The 25705-nt window shown below is 47.9% G+C and overlaps 4 protein-coding genes across 6 annotated transcripts; 2 read left to right on the top strand and 2 right to left on the bottom strand.

Moving 5' to 3' along the window:
- Positions 1-404: 404 nt before the first annotated feature.
- Positions 405-3894, bottom strand: LOC117836061 (uncharacterized). The gene is made up of 4 exons (XM_034715421.2): positions 2980-3894; positions 953-1045; positions 787-854; positions 405-681 (listed from the first exon to the last, which is right to left on the bottom strand). The coding sequence occupies exons 1-4, from the start codon at positions 3649-3651 to the stop codon at positions 531-533; spliced, it is 984 nt and encodes a 327-aa protein (XP_034571312.1). The 5' UTR covers positions 3652-3894; the 3' UTR covers positions 405-530.
- A 1539-nt stretch (positions 3895-5433) lies between these two features.
- Positions 5434-9427, bottom strand: LOC117836040 (uncharacterized). Of its 3 annotated transcripts, XM_034715392.2 has the most exons (5): positions 8566-9417; positions 6603-6698; positions 6398-6465; positions 6172-6318; positions 5434-5787 (listed from the first exon to the last, which is right to left on the bottom strand). In XM_034715392.2, exons 1-5 carry the CDS (start codon positions 9286-9288, stop codon positions 5628-5630), a joined length of 1194 nt encoding a protein of 397 aa, XP_034571283.1. In that variant the 5' UTR covers positions 9289-9417; the 3' UTR covers positions 5434-5627. The 3 variants fall into 3 exon arrangements, with proteins under 3 accessions (XP_034571283.1, XP_034571287.1, XP_034571284.1); XM_034715396.2 differs by lacking the exon at positions 5434-5787 and having other exon boundaries at positions 5820-6318; positions 6603-6765; positions 8566-9427; XM_034715393.2 differs by lacking the exon at positions 5434-5787 and having other exon boundaries at positions 5820-6318; positions 8566-9386.
- Positions 9428-10834: 1407 nt separating this feature from the next.
- LOC117839395 (uncharacterized) lies at positions 10835-17390 on the top strand. Its single transcript, XM_034719718.2, has 15 exons — positions 10835-11206; positions 11739-11996; positions 12377-12501; positions 13164-13365; positions 13463-13588; positions 13868-14124; positions 14367-14474; positions 14551-14692; positions 14802-14973; positions 15584-15741; positions 15879-16202; positions 16299-16373; positions 16537-16606; positions 16675-16832; positions 17013-17390. Exons 1-15 carry the CDS (start codon positions 10913-10915, stop codon positions 17160-17162), a joined length of 2619 nt encoding a protein of 872 aa, XP_034575609.1. The 5' UTR covers positions 10835-10912; the 3' UTR covers positions 17163-17390.
- A 137-nt stretch (positions 17391-17527) lies between these two features.
- Positions 17528-18626, top strand: LOC117839396 (germin-like protein 3-1). Its single transcript, XM_072290873.1, has one exon. It carries the CDS (start codon positions 17788-17790, stop codon positions 18472-18474), a length of 687 nt encoding a protein of 228 aa, XP_072146974.1. The 5' UTR covers positions 17528-17787; the 3' UTR covers positions 18475-18626.
- Positions 18627-25705: the final 7079 nt, after the last annotated feature.

Raw genomic sequence — 25705 nt, 5'->3', positions numbered from 1 at the left:
CCACCGACGCCGGGGCATTTGTTTTTTTCCTTTTTTCTTTTTTCCGAAAACTTTTCTCTAAATTTTGTTCCTTTTTCATGAACCTTTGTGACAAAATTTTGCTCACAAATTTTTATTTAATTTTTTTATTTTCGGATCATATCCCTCCTAAATTTTCTTCAAAACTTTTTGTCCATATTTTTCCTAAAGTTTTGTTCCATTTTTTTCGCGAAGTTCGATCAGAAACTTTTGTATGCAAATAATTTTGTAAAAAAAATTGTGTATAAATTTTATGTGCATAAATGTTTATATTTTTTTTCTGGGTGAGGGAGGGAGATGCACGTGGGCCTGTACCGATAGGTTGTCGGATCCGGTCGCCCGGAAATTAGCGGTGCCCGTTTCAAATCTTCGTATGGCTGAGGAAATTGAGAATGTACAGATATATTTCATGAGATGTTCTCAAATAGAGTGAAAATGGGTACCATTGAATGGACTTAACCGTCTAACCATCTTATTACAAGCAATCGAGGTCTACCAATCACCAACGCATCTTACTGCGAGCCGCCATTAACCGAGGGATCAGGCTTGTGAGCGGCCAGCAAGAAGTCCAGCATGACCTTGTTGAACCGAGCCGGGTCCTCCAGCTGCGGAGCGTGGCCCGTGTTCTTGATGACCTCCATTCTAGCGCTCCCGTTCAGAGACCTGAAGAACACGGCAACGTTTGCACAGGACAAAGCCGATCAGTGTTTGCATGGACCGATGACCGACGGGAGTTACAGAGCGTGCGTGCGGAAATCGTCGGAGTACCTCTGAACTGCGAACGCTTTCTCCAGCGGGAACAGCTGATCGTGGTCTCCCCAGACAATCAACACGTCCTGCACAGGCACAGCACAGCGTTGGACCATGGCTCATTTGGTTACAGCATGGCGTTATCTGGGAGTGTAAAGTAACGCATGGGATGAACAAACAGTACCTGAGATATTGGAGTCACTTGGAATTTATCCGTGCCGACCGTAATCCCCTTGAGGAGATGAACAAGACGCTCTCTGTTGTCCGTGAAGAGTTTCTGACAGATGATGGTAAAAAGAAAAACCGTTCAGTACTTTAGTCAGTTACTCTGAACCTACTCTGACTGACCTAAAGGACAGGTGAAAATTGAAATCAAGACCAATCCCAGGAAGTGCACATACAGACTATTCCAACCGTATCAGGAAAGGACGACTCCTGCTGGGGTCAAGCTAAGCTGTTGGGCATTATTGCCGAGTTGCACGGTTTGTCTCTGCCCGAAGTAAATGCAAGGTTGGCACTTGGCAGGTTGTTGCTGGCAATGTGCAGACTACAGCAGTAGCAGCAGTGCTGGGGATCACGTCAGTCTGAATCTGACTGAAGAAGCTGCTGCTGTTACGAAGGCCCCGTTGGCACGGCTCTCCGTTTGGTAGCTCTAGCTCAGGCCAAGGCTCATATGGAAAAGCAGGCTCATCGAAAAAACAAAAACACAGCTTTTTTTTCTAATTCTGATTTATTTTGTAGAAAAATATTTGGCAAAACGGTTTCTCCTAACTTTTAAGAATGCGTAGAAGATGTTAATTATCCATTATACCCTTGCATGTCTATATTGTTGGTATATATGAGTTTTATATATTGTCTTTATTAATAATATGATTTGTGTGAAAAAATAATAATAATATAAAATATAGTTAAGCTAATAATTAGACGTTCGTCGTAGAGTCCTGTTGACAAAATAATATTTTTCTTCTTTTTTTCTTCCTATTTCTTTTTCTTTTTTCTCCTTCTATTCCACCCTTATCCGCTCCTGCCAAGCACCGTTGACCCATCCATCTTTCCTTCGCGGAAAACAAATCACCGCTTTTTCCTACCCAGTAGTCTCGCCATGGCCGCCGCCGCCGATGCGCCCTACTTGGCCACGCCGTCTCGCGGCTGATCCACCCGGTCCCAGCCCGCACCGACGTGGGTGCGCTACGCGCGGCCGTGTTGTCTCGCCGCCACTCTGCCCGCATGCTACCACCAGCGCCAGCAAAGGGAGAAGGTAGGAAGAGTGGCATTTCTGCTGTAATTTTGAACGATTTGAGGAGCAATGTGATAGCACATGGCTGTGGGAAGGGGGAGATGCCGGGGCAAGCCATTTTTTTTCTCTCGCCTCCCAGTGCAAGCCGCACAACGGCTTCTCCCGGACTTTTGTGTTGAAGCCATTTTCATTGCCACCGTTTGGTACAGCTTAAGTATAAGCGGCTCATGCGGTCTATAAGCTGTGCCAAAATGGCTGGGCTTCAGATTCATGATACAGGAACACGTACTATTTAGCATTGTACGTTACTGTAGTACGAAGCTGGAGCGGATACTGAGACCTTAAAATGAACTTGGAAGGAGATGAAGCTCAAAAAGTGTCTCCCGCGGTTTAGTTCCGCTTGCTACAGTACTGCTACAGTTGCAAAGCTGAAACTCCCTAAGCCATACCAAACGAGCTTCAAGTTAGGCCATCTTCAATTATTTAGCTTAGAGCTAGCTCAATCAATATTTTACTAGTTAAATAGTGTGGAGTGAAGAACTAGTCCTGCTCACTTTTCGATGCAGCTCTTTCTCGCAATACATCTTCAAAGCTGCCATATATATGAAACTACATATGGAACCTATATCAAATAAGCTATCAGAATTGGAGACGCCCTTGCTCCCAACCAAAGCTGTTACTTTCTTCGAAATGCATCATTCACCAATCACCGCGCCAATTTGAATTTGTTTAAGAATTTCACAAAAAAAAATTGTTTGAGAACTGGAGTACGTAGCCACGTAGGTATCTCGCACGACGATGAGACGGGGATGCCCACGTTATTTTGACTTTTATTTTATAATGCGATGCAATTGAAAAGACAAGCAACTCTAATCTAGGATCATCTCGAAAAAAAAAGGACTCTAATCTAGAATCCATGTGTTGTTGACTTCCGGGCCAAAGAAAAGGTCGGAGCGAAAAATTCCGATTCGCACCTGGATGAAGTCCCGGAGCATGAAGTCCGGCATCATCGCCCGCGGCGGCGGGCGGTATGACGCCAGCTCGATGAGCTTCCGCATCGCGGCGGGCTCGGCGGGGAGGAGGATCTCGTCGACGCCGCCCCACCCTTCGCCGGCGCGCTTCAGGAAGCCCCTGTCGTCGGCCGCCGTCTTGAGCAGGTCGGAGCTCGCGATCACCACGGGGCCGACCCGGCCGGCCCCCGCCGCGCGCGCCAGCCAGTAGGTCACGAACCCGCCGTAGCTCGTGCCTGCCGCGGCCACGCGCCTCCCCTCCAACCCGGGGAGCGCGTCCAGCAGCGCCGCCAGCGTCGCGGCCTGCGTGGCCTCCGACGGCGGCGGCGCCGTCTCGAACGGGTACGCGCTGCCGCCGAAGCCCAGGAGGTCGGGCACGATGACGTGGAAGTGGCGCGAGAGGGGGCCCACCTGGCACCGCCACTGCCAGGTGGCCCGGGGCCCGAAGCCGTGGACAAGCAGGAGCGGCGGGAGCCGCGGCTCCCCCGGCGGCGCCCAGTAGTGGACGGTGCACGTCGCCCCGGCGCCGCCGTCCGGGTACGGGAGCGTGGCGGCGTTCGGGCGGAGGCCGGCGGCGAGGAACTCGCGCCGGGCGAAGTAGTCGAGCACCGGCACGAGGCTCAGGCTGGCCCCCATGGATGGCTAGCTGGTTGGTGGCGCCGAGCAGTCTGAGCTACCAAGCGAAAGGTACCAGCAGCTAGCAGCCTAGCACTAGGCTACGAGCAGCGCCAGCAGGCAGTGTGCAAGTATATGCATGCCAAGGAAGAGTGGAGGCGATGCGTTGGCAGGCGCGAGTGCTTAGCTTAAATGGAGCCAGGTTGGTGGGGGAAATGGAGGGCTCGCAGGCCATTGCGGATTTGCAAGGGAAGGGTGGCTCAGTGGTTGAGTGGACCAGATATTTTGTTAAGCTGAAAAGTGAAATCGTAAAGGATGAACAGTCAGTTGGGAGGGGGCTTTGATTGGGGTTTGGGGACGGTGATGATGTTGACAGGCATCAAGGAGACGCATCTGTTAAAGATATAACCCCAGCTTTCAGCCTTTTTATAGGTGTGTCACCGCGTCACCGATGTGATACTATACAAGAGCGTAGCGATCAAGGGAAGGTTCATGCACTTTCTTTTTCTGTCCCTGAAACCGGGGATTGTTTAGCAGAAAGAACAGAAAGAATAAATATACAAAGGTAGATCAAAGATTCTGATCGATGTGGCGAGTTCGAAGCCTGTGTGCTCTCCTCTTTAAGACGAGATCAGGGGCATCTCTCCCTTTGGTCGAGTGCTTTTCAATATGCAAAGGGAGGGCAGTACGCTGTTGCTATCGGAACCGGATTATAGAATACTAAGTCGTACTAAATACTGCAAAACTGGGAAAACAGAAATAAATAGCACATCAAGTTCACGAGAATAAATTTGCTCTATAAAAAACCCTCAAAAGAATAATTAAGTGTCATTAGTGATACGGCTTTGCACGAGCCAGAAGAAGAATCAGAAACAATCTGTGAGCACCAGGCAAACCATGTAGAGAGGGTTCCATGTATTTTTCATATATCGTAGTACAGGTGGTTCCGAGCAACATTTCTTTCATGCCCTCGTGTTGCATGTTTGCGGCTTGCACTTGAAAGAACTCAGGGCACCTGAGATGCAGAGCTCTCTGAAGTCTGAACTTCAGCTACTACTGCAGAAAAGTTGTTATCGATCACTTGATCAGACACTATTGTGCAACTGGTTCAGAACAACACTTCCTAACTTCTTGTAGCTCCCTAGAAGGCTGTCTTCCGGGGCTCCTATCCGGCTTGTGGAAGCCAGATAGGAGCTATGGCTTCCAAGCCCAATAAGGCTCAACACGAGCTCATCTTCTTCCTCCAGCTTTCGGCCGTCCTCCGCCTCCACCATCACCCCCGCCGGCGGTGACCTCACCGCCAGCCGCTCCCCCCACCTCCCACCCCTCCGGCGAGCGATGCAGCGCTCGCTAGCGGTGTCGGCGCGTGAGCGAGCGAGAGAGAGGCAGAGGAAGAAAAGATCGTGCGGCCCTTGAGGGCCGTACGAATCTCAAACACCGAATGCCATCTAGCTTCCGAGCTTCAAGCCATCTAGCTTCCGACCTTAGGTTTTCCAGGCCGTGGCGGCGTATGCAGATGCAGGGCTTTACTGCTTACTTCATGGCTACGCCGAGGCCCGGCCCATTTCGTTAACGCAGGAGGAAAGAATCGATAAATTTCGTTCGCTTGGTCGGCACCTAGCTCCCCACATATTCCTCCACTTCCCTTTGTTTTCTTCTCTGAAAGAGAGGATTGCTCACCAAAAGGATGATTGATATGTAAAGGGAGGACAGTATGATATCGCAATCAGAATTGGATTACAACTATTAGGTTTCTATATGCATCACAAGTGGGCTGTCAGCAAGACAGCAACAAATAGTCCATTCAGCATCGCAAGAATACATCTGGAATATAAAAGAACATTGGCGGGTCACAGTACAAATAGTACCTGGCATTCCAGGGAGAAGTTACAAGGTGAGAGTGGAGGAGATAGATTACAGACGAGAGTGTAGGTAGTCTCGCCAACTCTGTATCTGAGGCTTACTTCCTGTACCTACATTTCCAAGCATCGAGATTGTCAAGAACCCGTCGAAGCACATCGCGCACCGAAGATGTCTTGTTGTCGAAGATGAGGGCGTTGCGTGCCTTCTAAATTTGCCACAGCACGATCATGATTACATCCATGTGAACTTGAGGTGGAAGGAGTCCTTTGCCTAAGATCCATGGTCGTTTGTATTCTTCAGTTTGGGAATATAAACGAACATGAACATTGTGAAAAGGGCAGTTAGTTCAGTAATATAGCTCGCACTTGAGCCAGAAGAAAAGACAGACACAGACTGTGACTGAAAGCATCAGAGCACCCCGCAGACAGAGGTCTCTGAATTTCAGCTACAAAAGTTCAGACATTATAGTACAAGATGTTCAGACTTCAGAGCAACAATTCTTTGGGGCTCCCACATTGCATGATTGCGGACTTTTCGAATCAGATCATAGCCGCTCTCCTATTTTTAATTACAGTTACATCCTGTCGGATCATATCATATACTCCGTAGAAGCCTTATTTTCTGGCATTTAGAGACAAATTCGTGTCGGTTGGCGTTGGCGAAAGGAAAAGGCCTTACTTCTGGGCCACGGCGACGCCCGGCCCAATTCGTCGTTCGTCCAGGAGGAACGACTTGATGAATTTGTTGACATGCTCGGCCCCCTCCAGCTGCAGCGCGTGCCCTGCGTCCTTGACGATCTCTAGCCTGGATCTATCTCCCAGATGCCTGCGTTCAGCCACGACAAAAATGCTCAGCGATCAGAAGAAATAGTTCAGCACAGTGCTGCGCTGTTAGCCGTCTATACCTGTGCAGCCGGTGGCCAAGATCGACGGGGAACACCCGGTCTTTGTCTCCCCAGATGATCAGTGTTTCCTGGTGAGTGGAAGCTGAAGCTTGTTAAACACTCGCAGGAACGTTATCCCTGGTTTTAATTTGAGAGTACGTGCAAGTACATTTTTGTGCAGGCGCAATATAATACTGTGACGTGGTGCCGTGGTAGAACTAGTTACCTGGGTAAGAACCGGGAGGGGATCGAAGCCAGCGCCGTTCTTGAGCAATTCCTGGAGCAACTCTGCCCTCTCCTTCCTTTGATCCACGCACATGAGCTGCAGCCGAAGAAAAGGAGCTTAAACGTGGTAGGTGCTTCCGACGTACACGTAACGATCTGTCGATCTGGTAGGGGCGGAACGTCAGAAACTGAAGCAAAAGCCTCGACGATATAGAATTGGCCTCAACAGACAGGTTCGCGTTCGCTGATGGAGATGGGCACAGCATGGCTGCCCGAAATGGCCGGGGACAGGCAACTACGGATCCAATCAAAAACATTTCCGGATCGAGCTAATGCTAGCTAGCACGTTCAACCAGATCGTAGATGATTCATCGTACCGAGCGTGCAAAGGAGACAACCGGGTAGAATGGAAACCGCACCGAAACGAAGAGAAACAAACACAACCCAGAAAGCAAAGGTAAGATGAAAAGAAAAGGCAGGACGACGCGAGCCACGAACTTGCCGGGTCGATCGGCGCCTTCGATCGATCGAGCCAACAAAGTTGGAGTACGTGCTGGATCGGCCAAGGGCTCCACAAGGAACGTGTCGAGTGGCGACTCCTGCCAGCAATTTGGATTAGAGGGACACCAAGGAACGTGGCCGTGTGAGTCCTGACAGTGTTTTTGGATCAGAGAATCTTGCAGGGTTTTTTTAACTACTGGCGGGGCCACGTAGCGACCAAAGGAATCGACAAGATCCGGCCGCATCCGAGACACGTCGGACCAGATCTACCACGTCCCATGCCCTTCTCCCCGCTATCTGGAAACCACTACTGCCACGTTGCTTCAGCATTACGTACACGTACACACATGGTCGAAGTGGGGTTTTTCCCCGTAAACTGGTGAAAACTTGTACAACCTTTGATGCCTACTTCTACTTAGTACTACATTGCATTTTGCATTGCACACGAGTGCGCCTGACTCAGTTATGCGTGCCCAAAGGTTAACCAGAAGTTCATGATAAGAGCTACTCGTACTTTTTAACCTCCACCCAATCATCATAACTCTTAAGCCCTAATCGATTACGAGGTTTACGTAGTATCAGTATGGCCGTACGGGAGCGGTTGAGAAAATGGCTCTAAAAATGGGGGAAATGCACGGATGCAAATCGCAGCCCTCCACATAACACGTGGAGATTTCAAGAGAAAAGGCCGATAGTACTCGTAACAGGTGAATGAAATCGAAAGTTTCCTTCTTTTCTTTTTTCGAGGGCGACACTATTTTGAAGATACTCACCGTCCTAACTAGTCCTGCGAGTGTGAGCAAATGACGTACTACACGCACTAGTTGTACTCGATAAAACAAACACAGTAAATGACAAAAACACCAACATATATACAATGCGCACATCGCAACTGCCCCTGTTCCAAACTATAAGTTCAATTTAGCCTATTTTTTCTAAGCTAAACTTTTCTAACTTAATTGGTAACTTTCACACCAATTCACATAAAAAAAAGTGCCGAATATTTACAACACATCGATTAGTTTCATTTAATCCACCGTAAGCATGGTCAAAGCTATTACTTTGAAACAAAACTAACCTTGAACATATGACTTTGAACAACTTAGAGGGAGCGGTGTATTAAACTTTGGTTAGTTCGGCCAGAATTTGCCTTTAAGTTGTGCATTTTCGAACGGTTTGGCAAGACGTGGCTAATGATTTAAATGCATGTACAATCTGGTACGCCATCTAGTTTCGTGTATCACTAACCCTTACCTAGCTTAGCTAAACATAATCTCAATTCTCAAGTAAGGCCGGCGATCGATACGCGAACCGGCAATGTACTGACTAGTGGGAGTAGACATGCATGCAAACACCACCACCACATATGCATCGAAAGCTAACATGCACCTGAAAAAACAATGAAAAGAGAAACATGGGAAAAATATCAAGAAGCAGACAAAAAACGGGAGCAATTTGCTAACCTGGATGAAGTCGTCAAGCACGAAGTCCGGCATCCACGGCGGCGGGCGGTGCATGGAGCGGCGCACGAGGAAGCGCAGCCCCTCGGCGGTCTTGGGGAGCAGCGCCTCCTCGACGGTCCGCTCCTCCCGCGCCGCCATCTCCCGCATCTCCCCTGGCGCGGCCGCGACGCCGCTGGTCATGACCACGACCCTCCCGACGGCGCCCCTGGCCTCGGCGGCGGCCATCCGGTACGCGACGAAGCCGCCGTAGCTGATCCCGGCGACGTCGTAGCGGTGCACGCCGAGGAGGCGCATGGCGTCGGCGGCGCAGCGGGCCTGGAACGCCACGGAGCGGAGCGGCGAGGCGGAGCGGGAGTGCGCGCCGAAGAAGACGAGGTCCGGGGCGTAGACGTGGAAGTGGCGGGACAGGAGCGGGAGGTTGCGCGCCCACGTCCACTTGGCGTCCCCGCCGAAGCCGTGGAGGAGGAGCAGCGGCGGCTTGGAGGACGGCGAGGACGGGCACCAGACGCGGAGCGTGGTGGCGCCGCCCGGGAGGCGGAGGTGGACGGGGCGGAGGCGGAGGCGCGCGAGGAGGTGGAGCGAGAGCGCGGCGTCGCGGAAGGCGGCCAGGCGGAGGCGGAGGAGAAGGCGCAGCAGGAGCAGCGAGAGGGAGAGCAGCGCGAGCACGGTCGAGGTGCCGTGCGGCGGCGGCTTCATGTTCGTGGCCGCCGCCGTCGTGCGCATGTGGAGGAGGATGCGAATTGCGAACCAAGGGCAGTGACGGAAAGTGCAAGACGCCTTCTTCACAGATCGGGGGATCGGAGCAGAGGCGCAGCGCAGTGTGTGTATAAATAGGCTGCCCGGCCTGCTCGTAATTAACGAAGTTAGTTGATACTCCTAGGCTGTTCGCTCCTAGGCTGTTCGCTTCAGCTTATAAGTCGGTTGAAAAGCTGAAACGGCTGATTTGTTGTGAGAGAAAAACACTGTTTGATGGCTGATAAGCTGGCTGAATAAGCTGAAGCGAACAGGCTCCTGTGGTTGATTGGAATTTGGACTGGAACATACGGGCGAAAGATGATGGGAGAAAGGGACTGATCGTGTGTCGAGACTCGAGAGTATGGCCGTGACACAATGACAGGTCGCTGAGACTCACTGGGCGTGCAAGAAGGTAGAGTGTCAGTGCACATGGATCTGCAGGAACCGCCCATGCTCCGAGCAACCATGCACGCCACCGTGGCTCTGGCTGCACGTTCTTGCCTCGTACCGGTACCAGGGTCGGCCGTCGGAGACCATGACGAACTGGCGCAGCTACAGCGATGTTTTGAATTGGCACTGCTATACGATGCAGGCGCCCGTCAGCGGACGAGCCGTGAACAGCGCGCAGCTCCATGTTGCGTGTGGCCTGCAAATCTGAGGGGAAGATTCAATCCCATCTCGCCGGCTAAGGGCCTGGTTACATGGTTACAAGCCCTATCACCTCGAATATTTAGGTACTAATTAGAAGTATTAAATATAAGTTAATTATAAAACTAATTGCATAAATGAAGGTTAATTCTCGAGACTAATTTATTAAGCCTAATTAGTTTGACCATGTGATGCTACAATGCTAATCATGAATTAATTAGGTTTAATAGATTTATCTCGCGAATTATCCACGACTTATGCAATTAGTTTTATAATTAGTTCATGTTTAGTCCTTCTAATTAGCATCCAAATATCCAATATGATTTGAATTAAAAATTAGTTCATGGATCCGAACACTCGGAAGAAGTGTGAACTTCTGTGTCGTTGGCCGGCGAGCATCGGCACGGCAAACAGGCGGCTGTACGCCGGTCAGCACGCGCCAATGCACCTAGGGCAACGAGCCAACAACCGTGACTCCTTGAGCGCGCACGGACATTTGCGACTGTACTGATGGTGCCCGCCGCGTCGCGCCACCATGTGGCGGCGGGAGCTTAGACGCGCATGCGCTTGCTTCTGAACCACTAGCTGTCTAGCTCGTCGCTCCTTGCGCGCATTATCGATAAGCATAAATTTATAATCATAAATAATATAATATAAAATAAATAAATAATTAAAATATAATTTGAAAAATGGTGTGGCGAAGGGAGTAGTATGATTAGAAGTGTTGCCACTCGTGAGGTGGCCTCAAACCCATTTCCTAATTTCCATGGGAAAAACTGACAGCGACCAGACAACCGGTGAGCATTCACCGCGGATCTCTGGGAGCACATCCAGCACGAATCCTAAAGCGGTAAAGCAGACTCGCACTTTCTCTATACACGCCGCCGTTTCTGGAGGCCTCTAAACCCTTCTTCTCCCCCCGACCCCTACACGCCGCCGCCGCCGCTTGCCGGAGGCTACCGCTATGTCGCCGGCGCCCGCCGCAACCGACGGCCGCATCCGGAGTTATGAGGACTTCGCGCGGGTGCACGCGTACCTGCTGGCCGCGTCCGGTGTCCCGCCGTCGCTGCACGAGCGGCTGTACCGCAAGCTCGCGGACGAGGTCTTCGACGGCGGGGAGGTCTTCGCCGTCGAGCCCTGCGAGGACGGGAGGCAGAGGCGCCTCGTTCTCGCGGCGGAGGACCCGCTCGGGAGGGAGTCCGACGTCTTCCTCGTCGACCACGCGTGGTCCTTCCGCCTCCCCGATGCGCTCAAGCAGGTAGGCGTGGTGAATTACTGAACTTTGTGTGTGACGTTAGGAATGACTTGGGTTAGTTCATTCAGGAACGAAGCCAAGTGTTTCGATTCGGTACAGTACGTTTTTCTGGCGCCTTGTTGAATGATAACAACGAATTTGAAATTTCTCATGACATCATTCAGATTAACCATTTGCCTCCAGCAGCGTCCATAATCATCTAGTATTTTCCATTTCGTTCGACATTGGCTAAATTGGAACGATTAGAAATAATACATGATGAAGGTGCGTATTGTTGGTGATTCTACACTGTAATTAGTAGTTATTTTGAAGTGGCAGCTAGAATTTCAGATACCTTAAACTGTTATATTTAACTCGGACTACAATTATCATTACATCACTGGTTTGAAAATAGAAAATGAATGTCTTATCTGCTTCTTCTGTTATCATCTAATGCATGGTCAACAATTAACAACCAAGAATCATACCATTATTCACTTGCAGGATTGTGTCATATTATGGGTGATTTCATGCTTGTATACTGATGATTTTGTAGTTGCGGGAAGTGCCAGGATTGGCCGAAAGGATGGCAGCATTGATGTGTGTGGATCTGGACCGGAGGCTTGAAACTGAAGAGTTGGATGAACATGATAGTGATAGGAGTGGGAGCTTGGAGCATGTCTTGCAAATAGTAGAGAAAGAAAAGGCTAGAATCCAGGAGAGGGGAAGTGATTCTGCAGCATGGCTGGAACTTGAGGAACTTGGAATTGATGATGACATGCTAGTAGCCTTGGATCTATCTACAAAGTTTCCGGTCTGATTCTTTGTTCTGTCTAAAATCGGTCTGACTTTTTTCTGGTGTACATGTTCTTAATTGCTCTTGTAGTATACATAGGGAAAGCGGTTATGTGCTTGATCTCACCTTCCGCGTGAAAATAAATTGAAAGGTTTTTATGATAGGTTTCGTCTGTGAATTTTGGTGCTTGCCTAATAGTCGAATTTAACCTAGTGGTGACATCAAGAAAGTATATTTTTTTAAAAAAATAGTGCTTGTCTAGCACTTGAATTTAACCTAGCGGTGACTTCAAGAAAGTATTTTTTACCAAGTTTTGTGTTAGTTGTCAGAAGAACTGTTTTTGACACCCTATTCTTAGTACACAATTTACTGAAACTATTTCCTTTGCATGTCACTAGAATATGGTAGCTCTCAATCTATGGGGAAACAAGCTGCAGGATACAGAGAAAGTTATGCAAGAAATCAGGAAGTGTCCAAAGCTAAAGGCACTTTGGTTGAATGAGAATCCTGTTCTTGGCAAAGGGTTAGAGCTGGACTTTATCTTTTTCTTCTGTTGCCTGCTTAACAAATTCTTCTGTGCATGGTAATTCGAGGGCCAAACAGAACACAAATTGAGGAAAAGCTTCAGATATTACTCTGATGGAAGTTAGGAAGATACTTTGATGTGCATTAATCATAGCTTTCATGCAAAATCTGGGCCCAAAATTTTGTGCTTCATGGCTATTCAAATGATTTATTGAAATGTGGATGGATTATAGCTGCCAAAAGCAGGGTTGGGACAGAAAAGAAGTAAACCCGCTTGCCACCTCTTTGGCATCCATGTATTTCAAGCTGTTATGTTATCATGTAGTCCTCAGTACAGCACAAGGGTGGTTTTGGGTCTTCTGTTTTCACAAGGGCTAACAAATGCATGCTCAAATTTGGGGCACATAAATCTAATTTATCTCAATTACAGATAGTCTACTGCTTTACAATTTGGTCAGCGTACATGTTTTTTTGGTAAACAGCAATGCCATGGAAGGAAAATTTTGTCTCCCTGCCTGAATAAGGATCAAGGAATCAGTATTTCCTGGATATAATTAAAGTCTTCTAGAATTTCACTGTCATGTGTATTCAGTCAGTAGAGTCTTTTAATAGCCTATGTTATCATGATCTCACAGTCTGTTGTCCTTTTCGTTTTGCCAGTATTGACAAGGCTATTCTAGATGGTCTCTCTGAATTAGAAATATACAATTCACATTTTACGAGTAAAGCTGGAGAGTGGGCATTAAGTTTTTGCGCAGACATTGTTGGAGCAGATAACCCCTGTTCCTCTGTGGAAAGCACATTGTTGGAGAGTGCTGTGACTATTGATCTTTCTGATAGGTGCATTCACAAGCTACCAGAGGTATTCAATGTCCTCAACTGATCTTCTGTAAATAATAACACAATTCTCGGAACACTTTTACTGACAATTTCCCTTTCTGATGCATTTAACTTCCCAGGCTTTCTCTCCTAGTAAATTGCCATCTTTGTCAAAATTGAACATCCGTGGTAATCCTCTGGATCAAATCTCTGGTGACAATATCCTTAAGCTATTTAGTGGATTTACTCAGTTACAAGAGCTGGAGGTACTATGCACCAGCCTAAATATATTTCTTTGACATATCTTCCTGTGTCATTTTTAGAGCAATCCCCCTATGTTCCACTGAATAGGTTGATATGCCTGCGATGCGCCACTGATGTCCTGCTGACATGCCCAAGATGATGTCAGCTTCACAACGAGTGGCATGTTGCAGAACATGCACTTATTCAATAGCATATGTTGGATTCTTTCATTTTCTTTTGCCCCCTAGATTCTTGACTAGGATTACTATAATCAAGTTTTACATGGCAAACCCATTTCACAGGTTGACATTCCTGGCCCTCTGGGAAACAGTGCAATTTCCATTCTTGAGGCTCTTCCTAATTTATCTTTGCTAAATGGTGTGAATTCTTCAAGTATAATAGAGAGCGGGAAGCACATAGTTGACTCTGCACTTGAACCACGGCTTCCAGAATGGTCACCAGAAGAATCCCTTGCTGAAAGAGTTATTGGTGCAATGTGGTTGTATCTTATGACATACCGACTTGCAGATGAAGAAAAGATTGATGAAACACCTGTTTGGTATGCTTTTCTTTCCAATCTTCGTTCATCATTTTTTTGAAGCATTACTGCCTCGCTGTTAGTAACTTAATTGTGGTCTCTGCAAAAATTTGTCAAAAGATCATTGTTTAACTAGAGTTAGACTAGGACTTATCTAAGAGATCTACCTCCGTATGATTGTAAACAAGAAAGCCTGTACTGCCAGTTGAGGATAATTTTATTGATCCATGATGTTATCATTTGATGGTTGGTTATTTCTGCAGGTATGTCATGGATGAGTTGGGCTCAGCCATGCGCCACAGTGATAATGCAAACTTCAGAATAGCTCCGTTCTTGTTCATGCCAGAAGGGAAACTAGCCACTGCTATAAGGCATTGACCTTCGAAATTCCAATTTGCTCTAACTTAATTAACACTATATCGTTTGCTAATATTCAATATTTTTCAGTTACACAATTCTGTGGCCCACTCATGATGTTCATACTGGAGAAGAGTGTACCCGGGATTTCTTGTTTGGTATTGGCGAGGAGAAGCAACGTTCAGCTAGGCTTACAGCTTGGTTTCACACACCAGAGAACTACTTTATTCAGGCAATTTTAATTATCTGCTTTTTCACATGACTATACTTTTTGGGAGTGGAGGCTGGGGGTAGCCTTACGCTAATTCCATATTTTTCTCTTTTTTTCTTTGACATTATAGGAATTCAGGAAGTACCAGGAACAACTTCAAACAAATAGCATTTGTTCTTCAACAAAAACTAAAGAGACACCATCAACCAAAAGTGTTCGTCCAAGTGATGGCCGTGCACTTCGAGTATATACTGACATACCTCACGTAGAGGAGTTTTTAACACGGCCAGAGTTTGTTCTCAGTAAGTAACGTCCATTCTTGTCTTATGCTTTGTCATCCTTTTCTTGGAAGGATTGGCTTGTTTTAGGATGGAAATGGATTCTAGCTATCGTTCACCAAACTTTTAACCCATCCTTGCAGTCCCTTTCCCTCTTCTTTAGTGCCTTTTCTCCTCATCAGAACTTATGTTAACTTGAAAAGCAATGATTAGCTTATCTACAACAAGAGTATTTATTTATATGGGTAATCTTAACCTTTCTGTAGCCATTCACTTCACTCAAAATTCTTCACATGTTTTCTAGTATTTTATCCAGAACTCTAATAAATATTATGTTACTTCTCTTGTACACCCAGTGATAATACTCTGCGATATGTTTCATGCGATGATAATATGTAATTTGTAGCTTGTGGTTTTGTCGTTCTATCTTGTAAAATTGTCAGCAACCAAACCAAAATTAATGTGAGCTAATTTATGTAGTATTCACTTCCGTAAGATTATTTCACACCATTTGACCAGATTGTTTCCTTTAATACCTTCTATAGTCATGACAATTTAGTTGGGCCTCTTCCATTGTTTCTGCAAATATATGATTCGAAGGCTACTCTTTGACATCTCTTCGCTTTAACTGCAGCGACTGATCCAAAGGAGGCGGACATCATCTGGGTAAGCATGCAAGTGGATTCAGAAGTAAAGAATGCACTAGGGCTTACAGACAAACAATACACGAATCAATTTCCTTTTGAAGCTTGCCTGGTCATGAAGCACCATCTTGCGGAGACCATCCACAAGGTGAGCTACCAACATGTTCAGTTCGCGCCTCTCCTCCTGGGTGGGGTCCTTGTACGGCTTACTAAATGCATATAGAACTGCTTGAGTTTGGCAGCATAGACACTAGTGGCATCTGAAACTAAGATCAACTCGTGCAGGCATGGGGCTCACCTGAATGGCTTCAACCTACATATAACCTAGAGACCCATTTGTCTCCACTGATTGGTGATTATTGTACGAGGAAACGAGATGGCGTGGACAACTTATGGATCATGAAGCCTTGGAACATGGCAAGAACAATTGATACCACAGTTACTGGTGATTTATCTGCTATCATCAGACTTATGGAGACAGGTCCCAAGATATGCCAAAAGTATATTGAATGCCCTGCACTTTTCCAAGGAAGGAAGTTTGATCTTCGTTACATTGTTTTGGTCCGCAGTATACGCCCTTTGGAGATATTTCTTTCCGATGTTTTTTGGGTATGCCCTGAAAGTCTTGTGATACTTGATAAATCCATTAGTCCTTTGTGGTTCCTTGTCAGCCTATAACTCTGGTTTATGTTTATTTTATTGCAGGTTAGGTTAGCAAACAATCAGTACACTCTGGAGAAGACTAGCTTTTTTGAGTATGAGACCCATTTCACTGTGATGGTAAGATCCAACTCATTGCCACTTCTATGGGATCTCATGAACTAGTTGCTGACTTGATGTTGATGTACCAAGTCGGATGATATCTTCTAGCTTTATACTTCTATTGCAATCGGTTTTTTCATATTAAATGTAACCAGTTACCTAACTGTTCTCCTCGATCTAGAATTACATTGGAAGGATGAACCATATGAACACGCCAGAATTCATCAAGGAGTTCGAGAAGGAGCACCAAGGTAAACATCCTGCTTTCTATCCTCTTTATATAGCGTCTTACATTGCTGACTTGCAATTAAACTTTTAGTTAAATGGCTGGAGATCCACGAAAGCATACGGTCTATGATACGGTGCGTCTTCGAGTCGGCCACCGCTGTTCATCCTGAGATGCAGAACCCTTTCTCCAGGGCCATCTATGGGGTAGACGTTATGCTTGATAACAGATTCAAGCCAAAGATTTTAGAGGTATGTCTCAAGTGCTTCCTATCCTAAAATTGTAGCTTGTTTTTCTTCTTGAGATATTTTTAAGAAACCTGCTTTGATCTTGAATTTATGAACATCAATTATTCAATGATAGTGAAGGAGCTAGAAAAAGCTTTTAGTATTACCATTTTGTGCCCTGCTCAGTAGAAAATACATATGCAGGTGACGTACTGTCCAGATTGCGGGAGGGCGTGCAAATATGACACACAAGCTCTCGTGGGAAACCAGAATACCATCAAGGGCAGTGATTTTTTCAACAGGGTGTTTGGCTGCCTCTTTCTCGACGAGCAAACAAATGTGTCGCCGTTGTAATCATCACCCGGAAGGCCGGAAGGCTGTTGTAACTTGTAATATCAAGGTTATCACAACATGACACGTATAAGCTGTCAGGCCTGTTGCCAATGCGAAAGGAATGATGGATTGTCTCTTTCTTTGCCTGTTTCTAGTCGTAGTTTGTTGAAGCTTTCCGAGACAGAGTATTCTCTGAAAGTCTGAACCATGCTCGTTACTGAATGTGTTGCTGTGGTGGTTTGGATGATATGTCTTACGTAGTACTAGCATACTTTATTCTGCACAGCGCCGTTCTTGATGAGATTCTGATGCTGCTTATGCTCTTCAGGGCATGCTAACAGGTTCTGTTTGCTGGACAGAAACGCTGCGGACTTCGATCAAAAGAAACATAGCGCAAGCTCTGCTCCAAGAAAAGCACCCAAGAGCACGTCCTGAAGGCAAGCTAGCCCTTACCTCTCTGCTACGCGTACCCACAGTAACTTGAAAGCATCGTCACGATACAAATTTTGCATGGTCGCTTGTCATCAACTCGCTTCATCTATACTGCTATTTATACGCAGCTACACGGATCACTGAACCTCAACAAAGAAATGCTAGCTCGCTCTTTCCCCGCCAAAATTCGGAGCAAGCGAATCGTGGAGCAGCCATGAGAGCAGCAGCTGCTCGTGCCGCCAGCACCACCCATCGAATCCTCCTCCCTCTCTTCCTCTTCGCCGCCCTCTGCGAGTCCGACCCCGACCTCCTCCTCGACTACTGCGTCGCCGACACGGCGGCGGCCGCGTCGCTCCACCTCAACGGTCTTCCCTGCATCGACCCGGCGCGCGCCCGCGCGGAGCACTTCGCCACGTCGGCGCTCTCCCGGGCGACGAACCCGTCATCCGCCACGCCGTTCGGGTTCAACGCGACGGTGACGAGCCCCGCGGCGTCCCTCCCCGGCGCGAACGCGCAGGGGCTCGCCATGGCGCGCGTCGACCTGGCCCCGGGCGGCGTGGCGCCGCCGCACTCCCACCCGCGCGCGTCGGAGGTGGCACTGGTGCTCGCCGGGAGCGTCCTCGTCGGGTTTGCGGACACGTCGTACCGGCTGTACACGCAGCTGCTGCGCGCCGGGGAGGCGTTCGTGTTCCCGAGGGGGATGGTGCACTTCATGTACAACGTGGACGTGGCGGCGCCGGCCGTGGTGCTGTCGGGGCTCAACAGCCAGAGCCCCGGCGCGCAGCTCGTGCCGCTCTCGGCATTCCTGACGGAGCCCCGGATGCCGGAGGAGATACTCGAGAAGGCGTTCAAGATCAACGGCCAGGACGTGCACAGGATCCAAAGAAACCTCGGCGGATAGTCTTAGCAGTCATAAGAAGGAAGAAAACTGACCTTTATCTGATTTTGCATAAGGCCATGCCATTCTGTGGATTAATAAAGTTTGACCATGGAACGACTAGAAAAATAAAATGACACCGGAAACGGGCCGAAACTAAAGTTTGGGCCCATCAATATCTGTCTCTCTTTTGCATGTCCATGGCCCAGTAGAAATGTAGAATACCCTGGAGAGAAATATGAACAGGTAAGAAAAGGTTTTCATGAAAAAGAAAACAAGACATTGCCGTATATGTGTATCACCAGGAGCCATGAGTGACATGACATCGCATCATGTTCATGTCATGCTGATGCACACAAAGGCGATACAAAAAGGTTTGATGATCTCTACATCTGACTTGTGAAGGTTTCTCGACGGTATTCCGGCGCAAGTTTCCGGCCGGTTAATTTGCGTGCGTATGAGGCGTTGGAAAAACCTGCTGCACGTGGCGGGGACGCCGGGCAGCAAGGATGAACAAGAACACGGGCTCATCTCAGTAGAAATTTAAAACCATTCTGCTTTTGCTAGCGAGAAAAAGATCGATCTCTTTTCTATCCCTCTTGACGTAAAGGAAGAAGAGATCGACGTCCCAGATACCACTTTCTACTCTCCTTTTAGGGGACACCGCTGAATTCTCACGGCCATGGCAATGCTCCGATCCATAGATATCAATCTTTATCTTGTCCGTCGTCTCCTTCTACGTGAATCTTCCATTGACAAGCAAGCATTCATGACCCTGATTTTCCTCTTGTGTGGCCATCGTTTGTCCTTGCAGAGCAGAAGCAGTGTACTCTTCTGCGTCTCGTACGTCCACGGTCTACTCCTGACGTGGGGATCCGTGGTGGTTGGCGGCTTGGCGCGAGCTCTTCCTTCCTCCGTCGTCGCCGACGAACTCCGGACGCGATATGAAAGGAGAGTCAAGGCGCCTCTGCTTTCTACGCCCCCGGTCGAGCCTTTTCCGATTCCGTCTTTTGGGGAGCAACGACATCGATCGGTAAAGGCGAAGAGTGCTGGCGACATGGCGACGGTAGCCGCCATGCCGGGCATGTCGTTTCCTGCACAGATGTTCTGCTCGTTTCTGGAAGACGACTACGGCTCGTGTGATTTTCGACGCGGCTGTCAGAAGAATTCATAAGTATGAACGAACCGTCAAACAAGACAATCTAAACGCGATCCACTTGCTCACCGCAGGTGAAAACACGTCAGATCGACAAGCGGCTTACATGATTTTCTTACGAGATGTGAGGTCGCGAACACAAGATTTCTCTCTCATTTGGCTTCTGCCGCCTTTTTTTTTACTGCGTGGTAAGCTACCTGATACCAAACCTGATAAGAATACATAATCCAAGGCAGGCATGAAATTTGGCAGGATTTGAGTCATATAAGCTGCCATAGCCTAGCATACCAAAGCAGGTGTGGTGTTTAAACTTCAAACGGCACGGCATGGTATTCTCTATTCTGCAGCAAGTAGAAAAACGAAACCTGAATGGCTGGATGATTTGATATCTGAAGACTCTGTCAGGAACCACAATGGTTCAGATCAGAATTCAGGAAGCACGAGTCGTGCACAACTACTCTAGAAAGGAGACTAGACTGACAACATACAATTCATCTGGTTTTGAAACGAATTGCAACCTCAAAATAGAACAATCCTGACTCTTGTACATGTATCCTTTTCCAGCTTCATATTTCCAAAGAGCAGGCAAGACGTACAGGCACTTCTTCAAACATGTGCCGCACACGCCGCAGTGTACAAGCCATTCCAATGGGCCCATCGATCGTTTTCGGTTGTTCTAGGTAAGGACCGATTCGTCTACCTCCTAGAGCCTGTCTTCGTCTCAAGTCATGTAGGACTGGAAATGTGTTCTCCTGGTGAAGTTCAGATATGATCGATGTCTCCCAAAAACTATTCTGCAGACGCAATCCGGTTTCTGCTGATACGAAGTGTTCAATCCTGCACCTAATCCCTGACATGGACATGGCATACTATACACTGATAGGTCGTCTGACAGAGATAGAATCAAAAGAGCGTTTAAAAGAGTGGTGGCTGCTGCCTCTGAATTGAAAGTTTTTCCCAGAGAAAATTGGAAAGACAGTAGACTTTACCCATCCCTGTACATGAACAATTCTAAAGGCGGCGTGGTTTATCTTGCTTGCTTCTTCCGGCGTTGACACTTGACAGTAGGCCGGCTAGGTTAACTTAGAATCATTAACTTGGTGGAAAAATGACTAGTTCTCACTATCGATTGTTGTTGACAAATACTCTATTTGCTCTAAATCAGTGTGTTTCAAATTTCAATCCGGTTAAATCATGTCTCGTTGAAATCTGAAGGATTCAGCTCTAGTAGATCACCGAATTCATCATTTCTTTGAATTATGCAATGGAAAAAATGGCTTGTTCATGATTGTGATGAGCGGACAAGGGTTTACACGATCAAATCTGGATCTTAATAAGCCAGCATGATACATTTCTATCTTGAAATTAACTGTATATTTCTGTCTAGAAAGACTATTAGTCGGCAGCATACCCTTCTTTTTCTTAAAAAAAAAACTGATTACTCGGCATGTTTCCAGGATATATGTATCATGCTAGTCACTTAGTCATCTCTCAGAGATAAAGTAAACCTGAAGTATTAGCTGTGGTTGCACCCGACTCTGAGTCAATAGGGGAGAATAGCTCATAGGCACTCTCTCTAGGTTGTCTTGTCCATCTCGATCAAGATGTTCTTGTCGCTCCTTGACTTGTTACACCATACAAGCAATTTGTTCATATCAAGTTGCTCCTGTGTGCACTTCCAATGCGTGTAAAATACTCTGATGCTTTCAAATAGTTTCTTGGTTGTCGTCGTTTTTTCCCTCTGCCTAGTGTTGTGTGGATCAGGATAAGCACCTGCGTCCAAGTGTGTGTCGGGATCATTGAGACGTTGATACACTTGATTAATTTAAGACGCCCTTGGCCCTGTTTGTATCTGTTTATTTTCCACTTATCGGTAGAATAAGCTATAAGCCCATCCAAACGTCTTGCTTATTTTTCGCGTACCACCCAAACCGCTTCCCACAATCCAGAATACTACTAGCAGTTCGTTTTTCCTCTAAGCGGTCTTGGAGGCGCTTCTCCTGCAAGTCATCCGATTTTTCCCGATACCCCTCACCCCCGCGCCATCTACCGCGTCCGCCGCCGGCCCCGTCCGCCGCCCACCACCCTCCACCGGCTCCCCTCCCTCCGACGGGCGGCTCCGTCCTCCCTGCCACCCACCGGCCATCTTCCCCAAGAAGGCCGGCCATGCCGCCGCAGCTCCCGCCGGCCCCCTCCGCGGCCAGCTCCTTCCGCAGCCGGCCACGCCGCCGCCACTCCCGTCGGCCCCCTCCGCGGTCGGTAGCTTTCGCGGCCGCCCACGCTGCCGGCCCCCTCCGCGGCTGTCTTCTTCCGCGTCGCGGCTGGCCACGCCGCCGTAGCTCCCTCCGGCCCCCTCTGCGGTCGGCAGCTTCCGCGACCGCCCACGGTGCCGCAGCCCCGGCAGGCCCATCTGTAGCTGTCCCACGCCACCACAGGCGTTGGTTCACGAACAAGCAACTCTACCAACTCTACCGAGAAATTCATTGAGAGAAGATAAACCTGAAAAAAAATAAAGGAAAAGAAAAAATAAGTGGATGACATTAGAATTCACTTACTATCAGCCTAAAATAAGTGGATGATATAGAATTATTATCTTCTCCTCATATTCATAATAAAAAATAAGCTATTATCAGCCTCAGGGGCATTCATGTCATTTTATCAGTCAGGGCACACAATCGACACATAATAAACAGGATTGCCAAACACCCAGCTTATTTAGACAGCAGATCCTCCAGACAGCAGGCTTATCAGATAAGCCTACTTCAGATAAGCGAGTTCCAGAAAAACGTATACAAACAGGACCCTTGTCTCTTGGCTGCATACACCACGCACTACCGAAACAGGATCAAAAATGTCCTTTGCGTTAGGGTCAAAAGGCCACTGTACCTGCCTCGATCGCGTTACCCTCGCGCCGTCTGATCACAGGAATCGGACGGTGGAGACATAGCAAGAGGTTAAAGCTAGGAGCAGCGGAAATCTCTGTGCATCAGTCACTAGAGCTGCTGCGTGATCAACGCAGACATGCCATGTTAAACATCCGCGGTCACACACGACACGCGATGGGTCATGACGACGACAACAGGTGCCAGGAGATGTAAAAATCTCCGTCTTAGAATTCGACACGATCGCTAATTAATTCCAAGCGCGTTGCGTTAATTAATGGATGTTTTCCAAGGGGGAAAAATAAAAGAAGGAACGCATTGATTTTAACATCAGCTCACCAACCCCCATTTAAGATTTTTAACCTTTTGGCCCGAAGCCAGACTGTTGCTTCCAGATCCATATGATAAGTATCCATCGACGTCCAGTATGTCACACCAAGTACGACGTACCATCGATTTGGTTGCATCCATGAACTTGGGCAGTCTAGCAGTACTAGCAGCCGGCGGCGCCGCCCGGCCCGACCGTGGCCATTGCCAACCAATCCTTGGATCCTCCGGTGCTCCGATCCTTGGGGTTTATTTCCCCGTGCGCTGCCGGTGGTCTGCGCGCGGCGCTTTGCTTCGGTCCTGGCTTGGCTTGGGTTGCGGCGGCCGCCGGGGGATGTATCGAGTCATGGAGCCCGAGACGGGGTGAGCGGCGAAGCCGCGTGCAGTGCCCGCGTCCGCGTCCGTGTCGCGTCACCCGTGTGAAGCGCACGACCGGATCGCGCGCATGCACGATAGGCACGTACTAGTAGTAAGGGTCTCGGATCACGGGGATCAGCGATCCGGCTCGTCCTGCAGCTCGGAAGCCTCGGATGACGGTGGGGTTTGCTCACCACTCGGGCGGCCGGCCGTGCCCGGCTCCGGCTGGGTCAAGCATGCAACGTCACAGTACGGCCGCAACAACCTGCTGCTTGCAGCTCCGTCGCTCTGGCCACCCTCCTGGGCCGGCACTTACCCACCGGAATTGCGCTGTAAATGTAAACTGGTGGTGTGGCCAGTGGATGTTTTTGATAAGGTCGCTGGGAGTTGGAACGTGGATTGCGTGCACCTAGGTCAATCAACTGGGCGAGACTAGGCAAAAACAACGGTTATGCGACGTGGAATGAAACAGCTTGCTGCATGTAGATCGATGCATGGCAATTGTCATGGCCTTTATTTTTCAAAACAAAAAAACACCATGACGAATGTCGAATGGTAGCTTTTAATTCAAAGCAGGAAGGCATGAAGTCGATCCACCTGGACCGGTTTCCTGGCTCCTGTCCTTTTACTTTGCAAAGAAATTCCCCGTACAATACGTCTGCCTCGATCTAGCATGCAAGAAAAACAGGACAATAAGGAACCTTCACGCTCATGCCGTCCATCGTCCCTATTCATGCATACGTAGGCGCGATCACGATCCTCCATTCCTCCCTACCTGCAACGCATTGACCGTACGTACACATTTCCATCTCTCGCTCGCTACAGCCACACCAGGCACAGGGTCATCGAGTTTCTAGAAGCACCACCACATCCATGTCAAGTGCAACTAACACCACGCATGATACTCTGCTGATAGCTTTTTTACTTGTTTAATCTCTGCATGATTGAATTGAGTAGTATATCATGTGCCCTGTGCGTGCTTTTATTTAGTAGCCCACCTAACCACCGTCCCTTGGAAACAATCTGATTTACGAGTACTTATCTGAGGTGTTGCTTTCCTAAGCAGGCTCATCGTCTTTTCATCTGTGTGTTTCATTCATGGCCAGCTTTGGAGGAAACTTTCTGAAATCTGGTGATCTATCTGTCCTGTTCCTGAGTTGGACAAGCATCGCATGGTAATTTTTTTTTTGGTAGATAGCTAGAGAGAGAAGGTATCTTTCTTCTAGATAACCTGTTATGATGTGATGGGATATTAAAATGGCACGCACTTTGTGCACCTTTATATAGCACGGAAAGCATGCATATACACGTATTGAATTTTTTTTAAAATTTACTCTATGTTTGATGTTTTTTTTTCAATATATAGAACAGCAGCACGATCAAAGCTACTAAATGGATTATTTGTTTCGATATATATGTTCCAAAGCTATATATATACATACACTGCCTTGATTTATATAAGACTCTGTTTGACCTCTGCACTCTACTCACCTTATAGCAAGGAGCTTGTGCAAATAGTTTTTAATATGATGTGTTTTTATTGATGTGGAAAATAGTTTTAAATATGCTTCAAAGTAAGTAAAAAGTTGCAATAAAACAAAACATCACCTTTCACTCTCCCGGACTTTGGACCTACTGTGGTTTTCTTAAGGGTAGGGGCCGGTTTGCACGCATGGGACTGTTCGATCAAATAAACACTACCGATCGATCGTTGAGTGCATCACTCTCGAGTTAGAAAATGAAGAAATTAAAGAAATGGCATCCACCAACTGGTCCAAACTCTATATACTATGAACCGAAGCAACACGAAGTGGACCGGACGAACCCCACAGAAGCCCAGGCTATCCGAATCAAAATTGGAGCCTAATCGCAGAGAAGCCCAGTGATACGTGGCCCAGCTCCCGCCAATTAGCGTGTGCGAGTAACATACGGTTCGCCGGATTTGCTCGATCTCGTTGCTGTTTGAAGGTCACCTTTGCACGTACGTGCGCGTCCCCGGTGGCCGGCAGGTAAGGTAGGCAGCTTGCGTCGCAGAGTATTCTGAAGCTAGCGGTTCTTGTTGCTTTAGCGCAAGCATGAGAATTGAACAACTTCCCTGGCACGTTTGGTGCAGTACATGCTCTCGAAAGCACAAGTTGCGTTGTACAACAGTACAGTAAGCGACTAATAAGAGTACACTCGAATACTCGATCGATCGTGTCATCAACTTGGTGCAAACTACAAAGCTTAATTAATTTCCCCCAAGCACACACGTGCTGCATACACTTGGGCTTCATCTAAAAGTTCAGGTCATACGTACGTCTGCGCCATCTGAAATGAACCCAAAAGGCACGTCTAAACACCCCCCAAAAGTGGTCATTTTGCATCCACATACGTCTCCGTCCTCGTGGCTCCATCCCAGCCATCCAATCGGCCTCGTGTACATCCGACGCGCCAACCAGATGACCCTGTCCTGGTGAGAACGGCCTTCTCTTCTCTATCGGCCCCTCGCCGTTCTGGCACGCGCGGACCCTTCGACCCCGCCGAGTCGTGA

This window comes from Setaria viridis, chromosome 9 (assembly GCF_005286985.2).
Source record: "Setaria viridis chromosome 9, Setaria_viridis_v4.0, whole genome shotgun sequence".
NCBI lineage: Eukaryota > Viridiplantae > Streptophyta > Magnoliopsida > Poales > Poaceae > Setaria > Setaria viridis.
The sequence above is the reverse complement of the archived record's forward strand: the minus strand, read 5'-3'. Positions and strand labels throughout refer to the sequence as shown.

Excerpts from the sequence above, each read along its gene's own strand:
- LOC117836061 (XM_034715421.2), bottom strand. The coding sequence starts at position 3,651 with ATGGGGGCCAGCCTGAGCCTCGTGCCGGTGCTCGACTACTTCGCCCGG. Across the intron at positions 1,046-2,979 it reads TGCTCCGGGACTTCATCCAG|AAACTCTTCACGGACAACAG; the intron begins GTGCGAATCGGA and ends ATCATCTGTCAG. Across the intron at positions 855-952 it reads AAGTGACTCCAATATCTCAG|GACGTGTTGATTGTCTGGGG; the intron begins GTACTGTTTGTT and ends GTGCCTGTGCAG.
- LOC117836040 (XM_034715392.2), bottom strand. The coding sequence starts at position 9,288 with ATGCGCACGACGGCGGCGGCCACGAACATGAAGCCGCCGCCGCACGGC. Across the intron at positions 6,699-8,565 it reads TGCTTGACGACTTCATCCAG|CTCATGTGCGTGGATCAAAG; the intron begins GTTAGCAAATTG and ends CTTCGGCTGCAG. Across the intron at positions 6,466-6,602 it reads CCCTCCCGGTTCTTACCCAG|GAAACACTGATCATCTGGGG; the intron begins GTAACTAGTTCT and ends TCCACTCACCAG.
- LOC117839395 (XM_034719718.2), top strand. The coding sequence starts at position 10,913 with ATGTCGCCGGCGCCCGCCGCAACCGACGGCCGCATCCGGAGTTATGAG. Across the intron at positions 13,366-13,462 it reads GCATTCACAAGCTACCAGAG|GCTTTCTCTCCTAGTAAATT; the intron begins GTATTCAATGTC and ends TTAACTTCCCAG. Across the intron at positions 14,475-14,550 it reads AAACTAGCCACTGCTATAAG|TTACACAATTCTGTGGCCCA; the intron begins GCATTGACCTTC and ends AATATTTTTCAG.
- LOC117839396 (XM_072290873.1), top strand. The coding sequence starts at position 17,788 with ATGAGAGCAGCAGCTGCTCGTGCCGCCAGCACCACCCATCGAATCCTC.